The 21,003-nt window shown below is 45.3% G+C and overlaps 1 protein-coding gene and 1 pseudogene across 4 annotated transcripts; one reads left to right on the plus strand and one right to left on the minus strand.

The window, feature by feature from the left end:
• Positions 1-323: 323 nt before the first annotated feature.
• On the plus strand, positions 324-11,147 carry LOC110505032 (mucin-22). Of its 4 annotated transcripts, none has more exons than XM_021583972.2 (10): positions 324-486; positions 859-1,013; positions 3,897-3,996; positions 4,068-4,175; positions 4,313-4,419; positions 4,588-4,702; positions 5,032-5,097; positions 6,777-6,966; positions 7,288-7,445; positions 7,566-11,147. In XM_021583972.2, the coding sequence occupies exons 2-10, from the start codon at positions 868-870 to the stop codon at positions 11,022-11,024; spliced, it is 4,449 nt and encodes a 1,482-aa protein (XP_021439647.2). In that variant the 5' UTR covers positions 324-486; positions 859-867; the 3' UTR covers positions 11,025-11,147. The 4 variants fall into 4 exon arrangements, with proteins under 4 accessions (XP_021439647.2, XP_021439648.2, XP_036825512.1 ...); XM_021583973.2 differs by having other exon boundaries at positions 862-1,013; XM_036969617.1 differs by lacking the exon at positions 3,897-3,996 and having other exon boundaries at positions 326-486; positions 862-1,013.
• A 31-nt stretch (positions 11,148-11,178) lies between these two features.
• LOC110505033 lies at positions 11,179-17,241 on the minus strand (annotated as a pseudogene).
• Between the last annotated feature and the right edge of the window lie 3,762 nt (positions 17,242-21,003).

The raw sequence follows: 21,003 nt of genomic DNA on the forward strand, positions 1-21,003 counted from the left end.
ATAGTCGCCATTTTGAATGTGGCAAAGTTCGATGCACTTACTATCCAGTGCATGTCAAAATATGGGATTATTCATCACACCACCCTCCTATTTTACAATGCTATTATACACACCAGTGGAGACTGGTGGGAGCAGCTATAGGAGGAAGGGCTCATTGTAATGGCTTGAAAGGAATTCATGTGTGGTTTCTATATGTTTGATCTGTTTGATACCATTCCATTTATTCCATTCCAGCTTTTACCACGAGCCCTTCCTCCTATAGCTCCTCCCACCAGCCACCACTGACACACACACACACACACATATATATATATATATATGTATATACATACACACACACAATAATGACTTCCCAATATGAGTTTGTGAGAGCGCAAGACTGAATAGCGGAAGTTTCTCTCTTTCTTTCCAATCTCGTTCTAACCAAACACTTCCCTCTAGCAAGCATTCCACCCAGTGATCAAAGAGGAGAGAGAGAACTCAAAGGTATTTGATTTTACACCATTGCTACTTTATAACTACCGAATATGGTGACAGTCACAGTTAGTGTCGAGGCAGGAAGCAGATTTGGCTTCACCTCTGCTTCAAATTGAACAACTTAATCTGTTGATGCTGTGGATAGATTCTGTAGCTCCACACTGTATGTATGAAGCCTAGATTGTGTTAAATTGCTTTATTTATGTAACAATAGGCTGTAGGTTTGATCTAAGTGTTTTAATATACAGGATAAGTATTCTTATAAGTATACTTGCTTTAGCTCTAACACACATAAAGTACAGACACACACAACGGACACACTCTGGTCCATCAATACAGAAGTGATGAGTATTTTTGAATCTGGGACCTCTCCTCTCTCAGTAGAGTAAGATGCTGAGTGCGTCCACTCCGACTCAGATGCCCCCCAGCGGAGTGGACATTTCTGGTTCTGACAGGGGGTCAGAGGTCAGTGTTCCAACTCCAGCCACAGAGACAGACCGCTTCGGCTTCATCCTGGTGAATGGATCCACTGCCGGGTCAGTACGAAGCAGTCTCTGGCTTAGCAGCACTGAAAACCAGTTTCTGTTCTCTATCTCACTCTTCACTGTAAAGGTTTACATTTTCTCTCTCTCTCTTTTTTTTTTAAAGTCCATGTACAGTCTTTCTCATTTTATTTTTAAATCACCACTGTATGTCTAATAAATCACTGTGTGTTTATTTAGCAAAAATAACTAAAAAATATTTGTAATAATGTATTTCCCGTGACTTAAAAAATGTAACATTAACCTAACAAAGACAGTCGTGTAGGAATGAGGTTTGTACAGTAAATGTAAATACATTTAAATAATTTGCTTTTTTATTATAATGGACTGATGGTACCTGCATCTGATGGTCATGGTGCTTTCAGGACAACTGGGAACTCGGAAAGAAACTAGGTCAAATCATGACGTCAGTGATCTTCAGGTCAGAAAGTCAGTGCTCAAGAAAGATGCCCGAGTTTCCGACTTCCCAGTTGTCTTGAACACACTGAAGTTGGAAGTCGGAGATTTCCAAGTTCCCAGATGTTTTAAGCACGGCATTAGTCGCAGCTCAGGGAAGGATGGAGAGAGCAGCAAATAGTCCATCTCTCACAGTCCCTGCTCTCTCCTTCCTTTCCTCCGGTGAGACTGACCAGAGAGAGGGCCCACCGTCTTCCACCTGATGGCGAAACTCGAGTGGCACTGCCTCATGCACAAATTCATGTTGGTCCTATGACCAGAGAAAGTGAAACATTCCTCGATATTAAAAAAGACATGACGAGCTGCAGATAATAATAAAAACGCAGGGCTATCAAGACACTTGGTTACTTATTCATTGCCGCTGCAGCTCAAGTGGAAGTAGGGAGAAGCACATTTTCTGTTTTGTAATAGTGTTGAATAAAACAGTGTTGAGAGTGCTGAATAAAAACTTAGGCATGAACTCACTCATTAAAAAGCAGCTCTTTGCCGTATTCTTTGACAGTCTCTCTCTGGTCACGGTTTTAAAAGTAATGAAATCTCACGTAGGCTAGTATCAAACTTCACTGTGGCCGGGGGTCGTGGAAGCTGTCGTAAGTGTGGTTGGAGCTATCCGATTGGCCAGCGCAGTAGGCACACTCTATTTAGCCACAGATCTCCCGGTCCTCGGGCAAATTAAATAGTTTAAAATGGGAACGATTTACCTTTGCCAGGGCTTCTGAATCAAGTGTACCTACCATCAACAGTGCAACCCGTACAAAATAATAATAAAAGGAGTGTAAGACTTTATCGTGGGCTTTTCTACAGAAATGTTTGGTGATCGACTAGGAATGCCTTGAAGATTGACCGGTTGAACGCGATCGACCGGTTGGTGACCACAGATGTAGGCTTTAGGAAACACATTTGAAGATATTTACATACACAGCCATGCTTGGCGGATAGGATGGTCTAGAGCCCACCCCCTTACCCAGATGAACAGTCATTGGTCTATTATAATCAGATCACATTGTGATATCTCGATATGGCCAAAAGTTCCATCCCACCTGAACAGGCTGAAATTATAGGTGTTTTTTTTTAAAAAAGCTCTTACACAAATAAGAGGGGGTGCTTTGCTGCAAGGGGGACTGGTGAACTTCACAAAATAGAAGAAATCATGAGGAAGAAAAATTATGTGGATCGATTGAAGCAACATCTGAAGACAGGAAGTTAAAGCTTGGTTGCAAATGGGTCTTTAAAATGGACAATGACCCCAAGCATACTGGCTTAAGGACAACAAAGTCAAGGTATTGGAGTGGCCATCACAAAGCCCTGACCTCAATCCTATAGAACATTTGTGGGCAGAACTGAAAAAGCATGTGCGAGCAAGGAGGCCTTACAAGCCTGACTCAGTTACACCAGCTCTGTCAAGAGGAATAGGCCAAAATTCACCCAACTTATTGGGGGAAGCTTGTGGAAGGCTACCCAAAATGTTTGACGCAAGTTAAACAATTTAAAGGCAGTGCTACCAAATACTAATTGAGTGTATGTAAACTTCTGACCCACTGGGAATGTGATGAAAGAAATGCAATCTGAAATCAATCATTCTCTCTACTATTCTTCTGACATTTCACATTCTCAAAATAAAGTGGTGATCCTAACTGACCTAAGACAGGGAATTTTTGTGAAGATTAAATGTCAGGAATTGTGAATAACTGAGTTTAAATGTCTTTGGCTAAGGTGTATGTAAACTTCCGACTTCAACTTGTTGCTTTTACACAATTTCAGTGTTATTTTGACCTGTGTGGAAATATCCTAAAAAACAACAGCAGGAAAATCACCTTTTTAACTGCACTGCCCTTTAAAGGATTGATTAGTTATGATAAGAGAAACAAACTGAGCTATAATGCATTTCTGGTGAACAGAAGACACTAAAGACTCATCCTGTAACTCGCAACTTCATGCAAAGAAACAGTTGTAGCACGAGAGATCACAGTTCAGCGTCACAGTACTTTTTTAATTTTTATATATATATACAAAAGTAAGTAATTCTTTATTTAGTTCATAGAATAAACCCAGCTAATAACCGAACACAAATATAACAGACATCCTCTTAACAGTCATCTCCTACACTCTCTCACTCTGTGTCCTTGAACATCCTGACCCGTTGCTATGGAGATAGTCATACCGCCACCATGCGGTTTTCCTGTTTCCTGTGTATCTTTACGGTGTTCTCTTTCTCTGTGACGAGACATGAAGGTGCAGTTGACTCAACTCAGTACATTTTGGTAAATTGGCTGCCTTAGAGAGGACTTTGGTCCTCAGAAACAGGAGAGTCAAAGTGAGGAGTTAGTTACCTGCCCTAGAAAGATATGGACTTGAAAACGTTATTATGACAGCTATGCTTAAAGTGATCACCTTATTTTGCTTATGATATGTTGGTGTCAGGAGTGAAGGCCCTGCTCCTGAGCTCGTTAGACAGAGAGAGACTAAGTGGATCAACATCATCAGCCAATGGGATCGGGTCTTACTAAAGAAGTCCAGCAAGGTGTGTACTTGGCGTTTTTGATATAACCTGGGACACCAGACCCAGGTATTTACTCTCCACCGGTCTCTCAGGTCAAAGAGCAGTGTCAGAAAGGCATCCCAGCATCCCTCAGGGCTAAATGTTGGCCACTGCTGTGTGGCGCCACAGACAGAATGCACCGCAACAAGGACCTCTACCAGGTAAGATAGAGTAAACAACTCAACTATATAGATAGGTTCTAATAAACGATTCTTACTGGGCCTTTATGGCATTCTTACCGTAAATATACAAATATTGCAGAGTAAAGTTATCAGGTAAATCTCTCTCCCTCTGTCAGACTCTGGACTCCAGGCCTGCCCTACAGAGCTGTGTGGACGTTATCGAGAGAGACTTAGACCGCCAGTTCCCCTTCCATGAGATGTTCCTCTCCAGAGATGGCCATGGGTTAAACAGCCTCATGATACTCCGTACAATTTATGGAACGATGATGACATACAACACATCTTTCTCCATCTCTCGTTCTTTTTTGTAGTGTTGTATAAATATTGTCTGGTGTTATCCCGTCAGTGTTCTGGTTGATCTGAGTGTTGTGTTGTGTGTGTGTGGGGGTAGGCAGCGTGGTCTGTTCCGCGTGCTGAAGGCCTTTACTCAGCTGAAGCCTGACGAGGGATACTGTCAGGCCCAGGGACCTGTAGCAGCTGTACTGCTGATGAACATGCCTACTGAGGTACTGTTACAATCAGGGGCGCAACTTTGGTATTAGAAGTGGGGGGGGGGGGGACGCTCGAAGGCGTCCCATGGTCCTAAAGCACACGTTGCCTCGTTTTGTATCACATTCCAATGATAAAATTAGGGGAGAAAAAAATGCCATTTCAGAATGTAGGACATGTCCCCCCCTCTCCCCTCAGTCCCCCAGTGAAATTGCACCCCTGGTTACGATCACCATCCATCCACCTGAACAACATGAAAGGACTGGATAGGTGGCAAGCTTGAGCTTTCTCTCTGTCACAGCCTGTAATAACCTTCCGTCTCTACCTTTGCTTTCCCCTCCTATAGGAGGCATTCTGGTGCCTGGTACAGATTAGTGAACAGTACCTCCCTGACTACTACAGCCCCCTTCTGGTAAGATAATGTTACTTACTGCTCATGGTCAATTAGTGATCCAAAGAGTACTCACAGAGTGAAAACTGCATATGTACAGTGCCAGTCAAACGTTTGGACACACCTACTCATTCCAGGGATTTAATTTATTTTTACTATTTTCTACATTGTAGAACAATTAGTGAAGACATCAAAACTATGAAATAACCAAAAAAGTGTTCAGCAAATCTAAATATATTTGATATTTGAGATTCTTCAAAGTAGCCACCATTCGCCTTGATGACAGCTTTGCACACTCTTGGCATTCTCTCAACCAGCTTCATGAGGTAGTCACCTGGAATGCATTTCAATGAACAGGTGTGCCTTCTTAAAAGTTCATCTGTGAAATGTCTTTCCTTGTTAATGCGTTTGAGCCAATCAGTTGTGTTGTGACAAGGTAGGGGTGGTATACAGAATATAGCCCTATTTGGTAAAATACCAAGTCCATATTATGGCAAGAACAGCTCAATTAAGGAAAGAGAAACGACAGTCCATCATTACTTTAAGACATGAAGGTCAGTCAATCCTGAAAATTTCAAGAACTTTGAAAGTTTCTTCAAGTGCAGTCGCAAAAACCTTCAAGTGCTATGATGAAGCTGCCTCTCATGAGGACCGCCACAGGAATGGAAGACCCAGAGTTACCTCTGCTGCAGAGGATAAGTTCATTAGAGTTACCAGCCTCAGAAATTGTAGCCCAAATAAATGCTTCACAGAGTTCAAGTAATAGACACATCTAAACATCAATTGTTCAGAGGAGACTGTGTGAATCAGACCTTCATGGTTGAATTGCTGCAAAGAAACACCTTCTAAAGGACCCCAATAAGAAGAAGAGACTTGCTTGGGCCAAGAAATATGAGCAATGGACAATAGACCGGTGGAAATCGGTCCTTTGGTCTGATGAGTCCAAATTTGAGATTTTTTGTTCCAACCGAAGTGTCTTTGTGAGACGCAGAGTAGGTGAATGGATGATCTCCGCGTTTGTGGTTCCCACCGTGAAGCATGGAGGAGGTGTGATGGTGTGGGGGTGCTTTGCTGGTGACACTGTCTCTGATTTATTTAGAATTCAAGGCACACGTAACCAGCATGGTTTGCACCTGGTGGGACTATCATTTGTTTTTCAACAGGACAATGACCCAACACACCTCCAGGCTGTGTAAGGGCTATTTGACCATAAAGGAGAGTGATGGAGTGCTGCATCAGATGACATGGCCTCCACAGTCACCTGACCTCAACCCAATTGAGATGGTTTGGGATGAGTTGGACCGCAGAGTGAAGGAAAAGCAACCAACAAGTGCTCATCATATGTAGGAACTCCTTCAAGAATGTTAGAAAAGCATTCCAGATAAAGATGGTTGAGAGAATGCCAAGAGTGTGCAAATCTGTCATCAAGGAAAAGGGTGGCTACTTTGAAGAATCTAAAATCTAAAATATATTTTGATTTGCTTTTTTTGGTTACTACATGATTTCATATGTGTTATTTCATCATTTTTATGTCTTCACTATTATTCTTCTATGTAGAAAATAGTATAAATAAGTGTGTGTGTCCAAACCTATGACTGTTACTGTACATCAATATGTTTTTCATCAGTAAAGGGTTTGGTTGTTGTAACATAGCTGAATAGAATTTCTCCAGACACTTGTCTCTCTAATGTTGTCTGTAGGAGGGGGTTCTCTTTGATGCGGCCATGCTGACCTGGGTGCTGAAGAAGACATGTCCCGCAACCCACAAGCATCTGCAGAGACACGGCGTGGAGCCTCTGATGTTCGCCACCGATTGGCTGATGTGCCTGTTCACACGCCACCTACCATTTAACACCCTCCTCCGAGTCTGGGACCTGTTCTTCTGCTACGGTCTGTTAATGAAGGAGGGAATGAATGAATTAATCTATCGATCTATCTATTCATTCATATATGTTATCCAGTATATCTATACTTATATTATGGCCATTCACCTGCTCTTCTGTCCCTATCTTGTCTGTCTGAATGACAGAGTACATACAGAGACCCCTCTTCCTCTGTCTGTCTGTCTGTCTGTCTGTCTGTCTGTCTGTCTGTCTGTCTGTCGTGAACCCTAAAGAAAGTATCTTTCTAACAAAGGGTTTGGTTAGTCTCACCTCTCACTCCCCACATATCCTGTGTGTCGTTCTCACCCTCTCCATCCCCCTCCATCAGGAGTGCGTGTGTTGTTCCAGGTGGCGGTTGTGTTGGTGCGCAGGGCTCTGGGCCGGGTGGAGCAGAGGGAGGAGTGTGAGGGCCAGATGGAGACTCTGGAGAGGCTGAGGGGTGTGAGGGAGCAGGTGCAGCAGGAGGACGATACCTTCATTGGAGAGGTCAGACACCTGGCCTCATGTACACCGGTTATACTTGAACTATCCTACCATGCATGTACAATACACACCTGTGTTACCCCACTTTTACCAACTTTCCATCGCCCTTTCACCCCCACCCAGGTGTGTTCTGTCCCTCTTTCGGGTAAGGATCTGGAGAGGCAGACGGAGAAAGAGCTGGAGAAGTGGAGGAAGGAACGGCCTGCCTCCACTTTTGATCCCCGGGGTCGTTGCCACGGATATCGGATGGCGTGGGCGAGGGCTCGAGAGAGGGAGGAGGAGAGGAACAGGAAGGAGAGGGCGAAAGGAAACCTGTCCTTCCCACCGATTCGCTCGCCCTCCCTCCTCTCTCTGTCTCCCTCGCTCCTCCGCAAGAGGTGGAAGAGAGGGAGCAAAACAGACACAGGGGAGTGGGAGGGGGGAGGCAGAGAGGCGAGGAAGGTTTCAAAGGAGGTGTGGGAGGAGAGAAGCGAGGGAGGGGATCTGGGGGGAGGAAGTGAGAAGGATGGTAGTCCAGTGAGGGCCCAGGGTGTTCCACCTCCTGCTACAGAGGACAGGGAACCAGTGGAACTGAGAGAACCGTTAGAACACAAAGAACCATCAGAACAGGAAAGAACCCAAAAGACCCAGATGACCCCAGATTCAGCCAGAGTAGCGTCCCAGCAGCGTGAGCTCACCGCTGACCCTCGCGTCACCTCACAGGGCCAGGAGGAGGAGCAGGGTGGTTTCAGCGAGACACAGGCCTCTGAGCAGCACAGCGACAGCCAGTCACAGGAAACTAACCACAGTAAAGGCTCCATGGAAACACAGGAAGTACTGAGCAAACAGTCAACAGAGAGTGCACGTGTCGTCACAGAGCACATAGTGACAGAGACAAAGGGTGAGGCAGAGGAACGCAAGGAGACAGAGGCACATGCAGAAGCCAAGACAGAGGAGGAAACAGTGACAGAGATCCAGATTCACACAGAAGCCAAGACAGAGGAAGAAATAGTGACAGAGATCCAGATTCACACAGAAGCCAAGACAGAGGAGGAAACAGTGACAGAGATCCAGATTCACACAGAAGCCAAGACAGAGGAGGAAACAGTGACAGAGATCCAGATTCACACAGAAGCCAAGACAGAGGAAGAAACAGTGACAGAGATCCAGATTCACACAGAAGCCAAGACAGAGGAGGAAACAGTGACAGAGATCCAGATTCACACAGAAGCCAAGACAAAGGAGGAAACAGTGACAGAGATCCAGATTCACACAGAAGCCAAGACAGAGGAGGAAACAGTGACAGAAATCCAGATTCACACAGAAGCCAAGACAGAGGAGGAAACAGTGACAGAGATCCAGATTCACACAGAAGCCAAGGCAGAGGAGGAAATGGAGGCTGAGGTACAGAAAGGACAACACACAGATAAAAGTGTAGGAACAAAGACAGATATGGGGTCAAAAACAGAGACTCAAACAGATGTTAATGCAGACACTGAGACAGACACTGAGACCGACACGCAACAAGAGGCAGATACAAACTTAGAGGCAGAAACAGACGTTGGGTCACTGAGAGAGAGAGACAAAGAGACGAACACAGAGACTGATACCAACAAGGAGATAGAGGCACGTACAGAGACACAGTCACACAAAGGGGCAGCAATGGAGACACACACGGACAAAGAATCTGAGGCAGAGAGACAAACAGAGGTAGAAACTGAGGAAGAGGCACATACAGAAACAGAGACACAGGGAGAAAATGAGTCAGCGATGCACATAGAGGCAGACATAAGAGTAGAGGCAGACTTGGGGTCACAGATGGAGGCTGATACACACATAGAGACAGAGAAAGAGTCAGAGATAGAGGTAGGGACAGAGACAGGGACAGAGACGCGCACAGAGGAAACTACTGACACAGGGATAGAGGAAGCCACTGACACAGGGATAGAGGAAGCCACTGACACAGGGACAGAGGAAGCCACTGACACAGGGATAGAGGAAGCCACTGACACAGGGACAGAGGAAACCACTGACACCGGGATAGAGGAAACCACTGGCACAAACACAGGGACAGAGGAAACCACTGGCACAAACGCAGGGATAGAGGAAACCACTGGGACAAACGCAGGTATAGAGGAAGCCACTGACAAAAACACAGGGACAGAGGAAACCACTGACACAAACACAGGGACAGAGGAAACCACTGACACAAACACAGGGACAGAGGAAACCACTGACACAAACACAGGGACAGAGGAAACCACTGACACAAACACAGGGACAGAGGAAACCACTGACACAAACACAGGGACAGAGGAAGCCACTGACACAAGCACAAGGACAGAGGAAGCCACTGACACAGGGATAGAGGAAACCACTGACACAAGCACAGGGATAGAGGCGGTCATAGCGTCCCCAAATGAAATTCGGACACACACAGAGACAGCATCAAAGATAGAGGTACAATACACAGAGCCCTCTAGGATAACACAAGCCAATCAGAGCCAGGTTTCTCCAGAGTTGACCTCAGGCCAAGACCAAACAGGCCAAGACCAAACAGGCCAAGACCAGAAGATTCCTGAAGAACCCCAGGGTCCAGTCACCATCCATCCAGAGGAGAATCAGGAGACCCAGAACGTCAGAGAGAGTGAAGGAGAGAAAGAAGAGGAAGCATTAACATTTCCCTCTCAGGAAGCCTCAACTGACATCCTTCCACCATCACATCAGGGGGAATCACTGAAAGCTGACCTCCCTCTCATACCTGGCAACCCAAAGTCCAAAAGTAAGAGTGAAAAGAGCAAGTCTCCACCTCCTGCAGACTCAAAGGCTGGATCTGGCAACCCAGTATCCACACACGCGGACGTCTCCTCCCAAAGGACTCAGGCCCGTGATGGACCTTTGGCAACCACTTCCGGAGACTTCCGGCACTGCAAGTCCTCCAGCTCACGGAAGCTCACTCGGAGGCTCTCTGAGGATCTCTTCACCGACCCCAACCAATCACAAAACACATTCACACACTCTAGCCAATCAAATGCATGCCTCATTCAGTTCGACCAACCAAAACCTAACACCACAGCTCCAATTCAGGTACCAAAACACCCAGAATCACCACGATATGTCACAGGGAGCATCCCAGGCACTGTCCCACCTCAGACTGTGTCCAAACCAGGCAGAGGACCAACCGACACCCCCAGGCGATTTGGTCTCTTCCGCAGGCTCAAAGGGGAGCAGCCCAAACAGGGCAGGGAGAAAGGGGAACCTAAAGTCCCTGTCCCCAAAATCCTGATCCAGGACTTTAGTGACGGGACAGGTGAGGGGCGCACGGTCAGGGGGGAGGAAGAGGAGGAGCTGAGCTCCAGAGAGAGGAGGAGGAGACGGAGGGAACAGGAGAGGAGGGAGAAAGAGGAGGAGAAGTTACGGAAGAAGAGGGAGAAGGAGATGGAGAAAGAGGAGAAAGAGAGAAAGAGGGAGAGGAGGAAGCCTCAGACGAGAGGGAAGAGTTTTCAGGTGCAACACAGCAATGTCCCCCTCCCCGGAAACAGCAGCTCACAGACATTTGGTTCCAAAAGAAACTCTACTCCGTCTATGGAGACATACTTTTAAAAAGCTAGGAAAGAAATCGACATCTAAAAATATTTTACAAACCACAAAAATTACCCATAAAACATTTCCTTCAATTGTAGACTTTTCTGGAATGTAAATAAAGCAATTATTTTTTCTAACTCAGGAAAGTAGTGTTTGTTTTATTCTAGGGCTTGTGTACATTGATCATTGACATGCCAACATAAACAGGAAGTGCTAGTTGTTCAATTCCTCATAACTCCGGAGTCCCCGGGGTGATGTCATCATCATGGTCCAATAAAAAGGCTGAATCTCTTTAAATATTTGTCCTCAAAGGGATTCCATAAGTGGTGTGAAATGGATTTACACACAGTCTCACAAACACACAGTGCTCCTGTTCCAACACCCCAATGTCACAGCGATGCTGCTGGGGTATCATCCTCGCTGTCGCTGGCCAGCACTTCCTGGCTCTTGATCCTTTGATTGGTCAGTTGAGAATCAGTGGGACAGACTGACCCGAAAAACAGGGAGCGGAACAGAGCAGGGATAGAGAGGGAGAGATTTGATTCGATTTGAGTGGGAGAGCGAGAGAGGGGTTGGTCTTACATTTTGAACCCAGCAGTTGTGCCACTCAGCCCTTCGACAACAAAGCTCACCACTTTACTGGGAGGTCTTTCAGTGTCCTCTGTCTCTTCCTCCTCTTCCTTGCACTGTGATAAGCTACATGTGGCTGGGTTGTGATTGGGCGAGGGGGTCCGACCGAGCTGCGGGTGTACCGGAGGGAGCCGCTAATTCACTGGTCTCCATGGCGATGGGGTAGGAGTCGATGTTGTCACTCGTCGAGTCGTCAGGAGCTGGCGGCAAGCGAGCTCTGGGGAGAGAGGAGGGGATTCTGGGTGAAGAGCAGGGTCCTGTACAAAGAGGTATGACTGCTCTGAATGTTTCACAGTTAATGTTCATTTACCGTTTTGTGTTGTTGATGTTATGGTGACGGAGGTTGGAGTTGCCAGAGAGTGGCGAGCACGAAGTTCACCTCCAGAACACTGTCTGTTACACTTAACACCACGAGGCAGACAAAAACAGATACACACACAAATTAGTCATACACAGGAAACACAAAATGTCCTAATAACTTAATATTCATATGTGTCCATTGTCCCCCCCCCCCCCCCCCCCCCCCCCCCCCCATTTTTACGCTCTCTGTTTATTACCTATGCATAGACACTTTACCTCTACCTACATGTACGTATTACCTCGACTAACCGGTGCCCCCGCACATTGACTCTGTACAGGTACACCCTGTATATAGCCTCCACATTGACTCTGTACAGGTACACCCTGTATATAGCCTCCACATTGACTCTGTACTGGTACCCCCTGTATATAGCCTCCACATTGACTCTGTACAGGTACACCCGGTATATAGCCTCCACATTGACTCTGTACTGGTACCCCCTGTATATAGCCTCCACATTGACTCTGTACAGGTACACCCTGTATATAGCCTCCACATTGACTCTGTACTGGTACCCCCTGTATATAGCCTCCACATTGACTCTGTACTGGTACCCCCTGTATATAGCCTCCACATTGACTCTGTTCAGGTACACCCTGTATATAGCCTCCACATTGACTCTGTACTGGTACCCCCTGTATATAGCCTCCACATTGACTCTGTACTGGTACCCCCTGTATATAGCCTCCACATTGACTCTGTACTGGTACCCCCTGTATATAGCCTCCACATTGACTCTGTACTGGTACCCCCTGTATATAGCCTCCACATTGACTCTGTACTGGTACCCCCTGTATATAGCCTCCACATTGACTCTGTACAGGTACACCCTGTACATAGCCTCCACATTGACTCTGTACTGGTACCCCCTGTATATAGCCTCCACATTGACTCTGTACTGGTACCCCCTGTATATAGCCTCCACATTGACTCTGTACTGGTACCCCGTGTATATAGCCTCCACATTGACTCTGTACTGGTACCCCCTGTATATAGCCTCCACATTGACTCTGTACTGGTACCCCCTGTATATAGCCTCCACATTGACTCTGTACTGGTACACCCTGTATATAGCCTCCACATTGACTCTGTACTGGTACCCCCTGTATATAGCCTCCACATTGACTCTGTACTGGTACCCCCTGTATATAGCCTCCACATTGACTCTGTACTGGTACCCCCTGTATATAGCCTCCACATTGACTCTGTACTGGTACCCCCCGTACATAGCCTCCACATTGACTCTGTACTGGTACCCCCTGTATATAGCCTCCACATTGACTCTGTACTGGTACCCCCCGTACATAGCCTCCACATTGACTCTGTACTGGTACCCCCTGTATATAGCCTCCACATTGACTCTGTACTGGTACCCCCCGTACATAGCCTCCACATTGACTCTGTACTGGTACCCCCTGTATATAGCCTCCACATTGACTCTGTACTGGTACCCCCCGTACATAGCCTCCACATTGACTCTGTACTGGTACCCCCTGTATATAGCCTCCACATTGACTCTGTACTGGTACCCCCTGTATATAGCCTCCACATTGACTCTGTACTGGTACCCCCTGTATATAGCCTCCACATTGACTCTGTACTGGTACCCCCTGTATATAGCCTCTCTACTGTTATTTTATTGTTGTTCTTTAATTATCTATTTTCTTCTTTTTTATTTATTCATTTTTTTCTTCAGCTTAAATACTTTCTAAACAGTTATTTTTTTTGTTGGATTGTTGGTTGGAGTCACGTTGGTAAATGATTCGGGAGACAGACGCAGGAATGCGTAACAGGAGTCTTTATTGTACCCAAATTGCGGAGTGCCGTGTAAAGGCACAGGACGAAGACCAAACAAACACAATAACAAAACGCAGGGTTGAAACCCAAACAAAAGAGCGAGGAGTACCTCAAATAATCAACACACGCGCACAATGATTAACACACGGGACGAGACCCATAATCATCTGCGCAATCCACAAAGCCAAAACACACAGCACAGGTACTCACACACACCAACGGACAGTGGAACAAAAAACGACAGCCCAATGGAAACCAAATGGCACACTTATACAAGTACAATCAGTGGGAATAAGGGCCAGGTGTGTGCAATGAAAATTCCAGAGGGATCCGTGACAGTTAGGGGCTTGTAATTAAGCATTTCACTGTAAGGTCTACTACACCTGTTGTATTCGGCACATGTGACAAATAAACTTTGATTTGATTTGAATGTGTATCCTTACCTGCCTCGCTCATCAAAATACAATGAGACAGGAAGACCTGTGGATTCTGCAAACACCAGCAAGCCTTGAAAGACAAGGTAACACTTCATTAAGTGGCCTGCTATGATGCCTTTAAATCCCTTATGACATGCCAAGCCAGATTATAACAACAGTAGTAAGCCATATGACAAGTGACATAACCCTACATACCCTCAGCTCCTTTAGGCAGAAGGTTATGCTGGTCTGAGCTCCGACAGCAAAGTGGTCAAACTCAGAATCAGAATTCAGACACAGTTTAGTCAGCATGGCTTTGGATTTCTCTGATAGAGAGAGAGAGAGAGAGAGAGAGAGATAGAGAGAGAGGGGGGATATTAAAAATTACTATAATTTTACAAAATATGGTTCTTGACTTACTAAAAAAAATGTTTTACTCACTTCAACACTTCAATAGGGTCGAAAATAGAAACAGTTTCTCCTCAGCTGCCTCCTCACCGACATGGTTCCTGAACCACACTCATTCTCCACTCACTGACACACTCACCTCTTCCAGAGAGGAAGGGAAGTGCAGCGCTGTGTCAACCACAACCTGGAGGACAAAAAGAAGGAAAACCAAGGAGACGCTTTCGAGGGAAGATCTGAGGAGAAGAACATTGACAGACTGATAGAGATCGAGAGAGAGGGAGAGGCAGCACGAAAGAGAGAGAGAGAGATAGAGGGAGAGACAGCACGAGAGAGAGAGAGAGGGAGAGAAAGAGAGAGGATGAGAGAGAGAGAGAGGGAGAGGCAGCACGAGAGAGAGAGAAAGAGAGAGAAGGAGAGAGAGAGAGAGGGAGAGGCAGCATGAGAGAGAGAGAGAGAGAGAGAGAGGGAGGGAGAGAAAGAGAGAAGGAGAGAGAGAGAGGGAGAGGCAGTACGAGAGAGAGAAAGAGAGAGAGAGAGAGAGGGAGAGAAAGAGAGAGAAGGAGAGAGAGAAATGTGCTGACCAGGGCTGGGGGCACGAAGCACGTTGGCACGGTTCTCTTTATCAAACACAGCCTGCAGACTCGCACTGTCCTGGAATGACAGGTCGTGTGTCTTCAGCCGCCCTACGGCACACACACACACACACACACACACACACACACACACACACACACACACACACACAATATGCCATAGTTAGGGGAAAGCTAATGGTGCGAGGAGGTTTAAAGGGGTTGACTCTCTTTATATCAAACTGCTCTATGGTTTTACTGCACGTTACCATGTTACGCTGCAGGGTGAAGGTGAGACTCTTCCATCCAGCTCAATGTGACACTTCTCTACTGTCTTCTCCAGAGACGACAGGGACCTGAACACAGCCTGCACACACTGGGAGAGAGGCAGGTTGAGTACAAATGACAAATATATCAGTACACTAATGTGTCTTTGTACCTTGATGGCCATCTTGCAGCGAAAAGCATGTCCACCGAGAATGGTGTGTACCTGAATGGGCAAGAGAAAATACGTATGTGCCTTTGAACGGGGTATGGTAGTAGGTGCCAGGCACACCGGTTTGAGTGTCAAGAACTCAAATCAAATCAAATGTTATTAGTCACATGCGCCGAATGCAACAGGTGTAGGTAGACCTTACAGTAAAATGCTTACTTACGAGCCCCTAACCAACAATGCAGTTTAAAAAAGAAGAATACAAAATAAAAGTAACAAGTAGTTAAAAAGCAGCAGTAAAATAACAACAGCGAGAAAATATACAGGCGGTACAGGAGTTCTTAAAGTGACTATGCATAGATAATAAACAGAGAGTAGCAGTGACATAAAAGTGGGGGGGTCAATGCAAATAGTCTGTGTAGCTAGACAGACAATTTTAGGGCATTCCTCTGACACCGTCTGGTGTAGAGGTCCTGGATGGCAGGCAGCTTAGCCCCAGTGATGTACTGCCTTGCGGTTGGAGGCCGAGCAGTTGCCATACCAGGCAGTGATGATCTCGATGGTGCAGCTGTAGAACCTTTTGAGGATCTGACGACCCATGCCAAATCTTTTCAGTCTCCTAGGGGGGAATAGGTTTTGTCGTGCCCTCTTCACGACTGTATTGGTCTGTTTGGACCATTCCAGTTTGTTGTTGATGTGGACACCAAGGAACTCAACCAATGCTCTCAACCTGCTCCACCTCAGCCCTGTCGATGAGAATGGGGGCGTGCTCGGTCCTCCTTTTCCTGTAGTCCACAATCATCTCCTTTGTCTTGATCATGTTGAGGGAGAGGTTGTTGTCCTTGCAATGGCCAGATGGCCAGATCTCTGACCTCCCTTTAGGCTGTCTCGTCGTTGTCGGTGATCACACTGTTGTGTCATCGGCAAACTTAATGATGGTGTTGGAGCTGTGCCTGGCCGTGCAGTCATGTCGTCCTCTTTTTGCCATAGTTTGTACATCTCAATTGTCAGTAGGAACCACATTTGTTAAAGCAAGTCAGCCATATCAGCTATGTTTTTTTTAAAGGCGGTAAATGAGGCTGAATGAACTGTTTCGCTGCCAGACAAGGCTCCACTGAGAGCCAGGTGTAGCGGTGGAAAGGTGTTGGGACTGCTGTTGGGACAGCTTTATGTAGGCCCTAACAGTTTGTGGGCACCGTTTGTCACCATTACAGTGCAAACAATGTATTGTTTAGTGTTCTGTTGTGTAGTGGCTTTGCTGTCACAAATTCCAATAGGTATGATGTGTTACAAATTCCATTTGTTTTTTCCATTTGTTGTTTCTAATGGTGGCTAAGTGGCTAATGCTAATGTTAGCTAGGTTAGGGTTAAGGTTAGAGTTAATGTTAGGAGTAAGGTTAAAGGGTTACGTTTAAGGTTAGGGGAAGGGTTAGGTAACATGCTAAGTTGTAACAAGTCTACTGAACAAAAATATTAAGGCAACATGCTATAATGTCAACAACTTTACATGCTATAATGTCAACAAAATTACAGTTCATATAAGGAAATCAGTCAATTGAAATAAATTCAGTACTCCCTAATCTATGGATTTCACATGACTGGGCTGCGGCTCAGCCATGGACGGGCCTGGGGGGGCATAGGCCCACCCACTGGGGAGCCAGGCCCAGCCAATCAAAATTAGTTTTTCCCCACAAAAGGGCTTTATTACATTATCACACTATTTCGTCAGCTGTCTGGGTGACTGTTCTCAGACGATCCCACAGGTTAAGAAGCTGGATCTGGAGGTCCTGGTCTGGCGTGGTTACACATGGTCTGCTTTTGTGAGGCCGGTTGGACGTACTAACAAATTCTCTAAAACTATGTTGGCTTATGGCAGAGAAGTTAACATTCAATTCTCTGGTAACAGCTCCGGTGGACATTCCTGCAGTCAGCATTCCAATTGCACATCCCGTCAAAACTTGAGACATCTGTGGCATTGTGTTGTGTGACAAAACTGCACATTTTAGAGTGACCTTTAATTGTCCCCAGCACAAGGTGAACCTGTGTAACAAATTATAGCAAAACATTTGAGAGAAATAAGCTTTTTGTGCGTACGGAAAAGTTCTGGGATCTTTTATTTCAGCTCATGAAACATGGGACCAACACTTGCTGCGTGTTTATATTTTTGTTCAGTACAGAATCGATGATACCTTTCTGTGGTGCCAGGGCATGTATAGTGTTGCTTTAGCTAATGGTTTATTGGTAGGCCTATTTGGTCATCATTTTCTCATGTTAAGCCTAACGTTTCACGAAGCTATACATGGTGTCACAACTGCTGGCTGGTGGCAATAATTGAATAACTTTTTCAGTGATTAAAGTTAGAAATGTACACATTGCAAATTGTAAAATAAATGTTCAGTGCAACATCAATTCTAATCAACCTGCAGGACATAAGCCGTCCTCACGCTCTCTCCCAGCTTGGATAGAAGGTTGTTGTAAAACCAGTCTATTAATGCCAAATAACACAGTCAGTCCACCCTGAAAACACGAGCTTACTGGGGACTGTTTTATTATGCAGTGTACGATCTATAGCTAATGTATATACCTGCTATTAAGGAACTTTTTATAAAAATTACACATCAAATAGCCGTGATAAATTCCTCCACAATTTATTGTTGAACTCAGCTGGTTTTGTCTGGCTAGTAGCCTACACAAACGGGCTGCAATATTCAAGGTAAATTAAGTCAAATCCAATTTAAGAGACTCCCCTGGTGTCCTGAAGGCTTCCTTTTTTGTGTGCAAATGTTTTCGCCACAGGCTGTAGGTCCAGGTAGGGTGCCTGACTGATTTCTATAGTGAGTATTACCAACCCAGACAGTCTTTCCTGAGACAAAAAACTGCTTAAATATGATCAAAATTCAGCTAGAAGAACAAGAAGGATTTTGTCATTTGCCACATATCTTTGTGCGGAACAATAGAAGTAATGTCTTTCCTAACGTGAGGCAAACTTACTTTGCTCAGACATGTAAAAATTGCTTTCTCTGACCACACTGGGCAGAGAAAGCAGAAGTTTGCCAGTGTGCACCTGTGACAGAGGCACACAGAGTGAGAGTGATCGAGATAAAGAAAGAAAGGGAGAGAGTCCGAGTCACTGTCACCTGTGGATGAAAGGGCAAGGGCTATAGAGTAGTTAGGCTATCCAGCCTCTCTGGGCTTTCTCATTGGTCTGGATGTGTCTGCCTGTCTGCCTGCCTGTCTGCCTGCCTGTCTGTCTGTCTGTCTGTCTGTCTGTCTGTCTGTCTGTCTGTCTGTCTGTCTGTCTGTCTGTCTGTAAGGCCTGTGAAACGCTTATTCCTCCACTCTCCTCCCAGTGATGACATGATCCCTCTAGGAGCGAAAAAGAAAGAACAACTTCACCACGAAAATAGACCCAAAATGTGCCTTTTATAGAGCTAGGCTACAGGGAAACAAGAGAGAGAGAGAATTTGATCGTGAGCAAGACAAAGAGAGACCTAATGAGTTTGAGCTGTTTTTTGACACTGCTGAGTCACCAGAGTGATGTTTCAACCTCTCTGACAACATATGGACAACTGGAGGGAGCATGCAACAGACAGGAAAGAAGGGGAAAGAATATGTCAACAATCCATCCGGAAGAAAAGTGTGACATTAGAGAAAGACTAGGATGAAAAAGAGAAAAATCCTGGCATTCTTCCCAACAAGAGAAGAGAGGCCAAGGATCATGCCTGAAACTGAACTAAGACTGTGGACAATCAAGGCATATTCCAGATTGTTCTCTGTATGTAAATCTCAATAGCCGCTGGTCTGTCTAATCCATAATCCATATACAGCAAATCATATGTATGTAATGTACAGTACCGGTCAAACGTTTGGACACACCTACTCATTCAAGGTTTTTTCTATATTTGGACTATTTTCTACATTGTATAATAATAGTGAAGACATCAACACTATGAAATAACACATATTGAATCATGTAGTAACCAAAAAAGTGTTAAACAAATCAAAATATATTTGATATTCTTCAAAGTAGCTACAGCTTTGCACACTCTTGACATTCTCTCAACCAGCTTCATGAGGTTGCCACCTGGAATGCATTTCAAGTTAAGTTAAGTTAATTTGTTGAATTTCTTTCCTTCTTAATGCTATTTCAGGCAATCAGCTGTGTTGTGACAAGGTATGGGGGGGGGGGGGGGGGGGTGTATATAGCTAGAGAGCACTATTTGGTAAAAGACCAAGTCCATATTAGGGCAGGAACAGCTCAAATAAGCAAAGAGAAACAACAGTCCATCATTACTTTAAGACATGAAGGTCAGTTAATCCGAAACATTTCAAGAACTTTGAAAGTTTCTTCAAGTGCAGTCACAAAAACCATCAAGCGCTATGATGAAACTGGCTCTCATGAGGACCGCCACAGCAATGGAAGACCCAGAGATACCTTTACTAAAGAGGATATGTTTATTAGCGTTAACTGCACCTCAGATTGCAGCCCAAATAAATAACACCATGGGACCACGCAGCCGTCATACTACTCAGGAAGGAGACGCATTCTGTCCCCTAGAGATGAACGTACTTTGTTGCGAAAAGTGCAAATCAATCCCAGGAAAACAGAAAAGGACCCTGTGAAGATGCTGAAGGAAACAGGTACAAAGTATCTATATCCACAGTAAAATGAGTCCTATATCGACATAACCTGAACGGCCACTTAGTAAGGAAGAATCCACTGCTCCAAAACCGCCATAAAAAAGACAGACAACGGTTTGCATCTGCACATGGGGGCAAAGAGCATACTTTTTGGAGAAATGTCCTCTGGTCTGATGAAACAAAAATAGAACTGTTTGGCCATAATGACCATCGTTATGTTTGGAGGAAAAAAGGGAAGGCTTGCAAGCCGAAGAACACCATCCCAATTTGGAAACACGGGGGTGGCAGCATCATGTTGTGGGGGTGCTTTGCTGCAAGAGGGACTGGTGCACTTCACAAAATAGATAGCATCATGAGGTAGGAAAATTATGTGGATATATTGAAGCAACATCTCAAGACATGAGTCAGGAAGTTAAAGCTTGGTTGCAAATGGGTCTTCCAAATGGATAATGACCCCAAGCATACTTCCAAAGTTGTGGCAAAATGGCTTAAGGACAACAAAGTCAAGGTATTGGAGTGGCCATCACAAAGCCCTGACCTCAATCCTATAGAAAATTTGTGGGCAGAAGTGAAAAAGCATGTGCGAGCAAGGAGGCCTACAAACCTGACTCAGTTACATCAGCTTTGTCAGGAGGAATGGGCCAACATTCACACAATTTATTGTGGGAAGCTTGTGGAAGGCTACCCAAAGTGTTTGACCCAAGTTAAACAATTTAAAAGCAATGCTACTAAGTACTAT

The sequence above is a fragment of the Oncorhynchus mykiss genome, chromosome 31 (assembly GCF_013265735.2).
Source record: "Oncorhynchus mykiss isolate Arlee chromosome 31, USDA_OmykA_1.1, whole genome shotgun sequence".
NCBI lineage: Eukaryota > Metazoa > Chordata > Actinopteri > Salmoniformes > Salmonidae > Oncorhynchus > Oncorhynchus mykiss.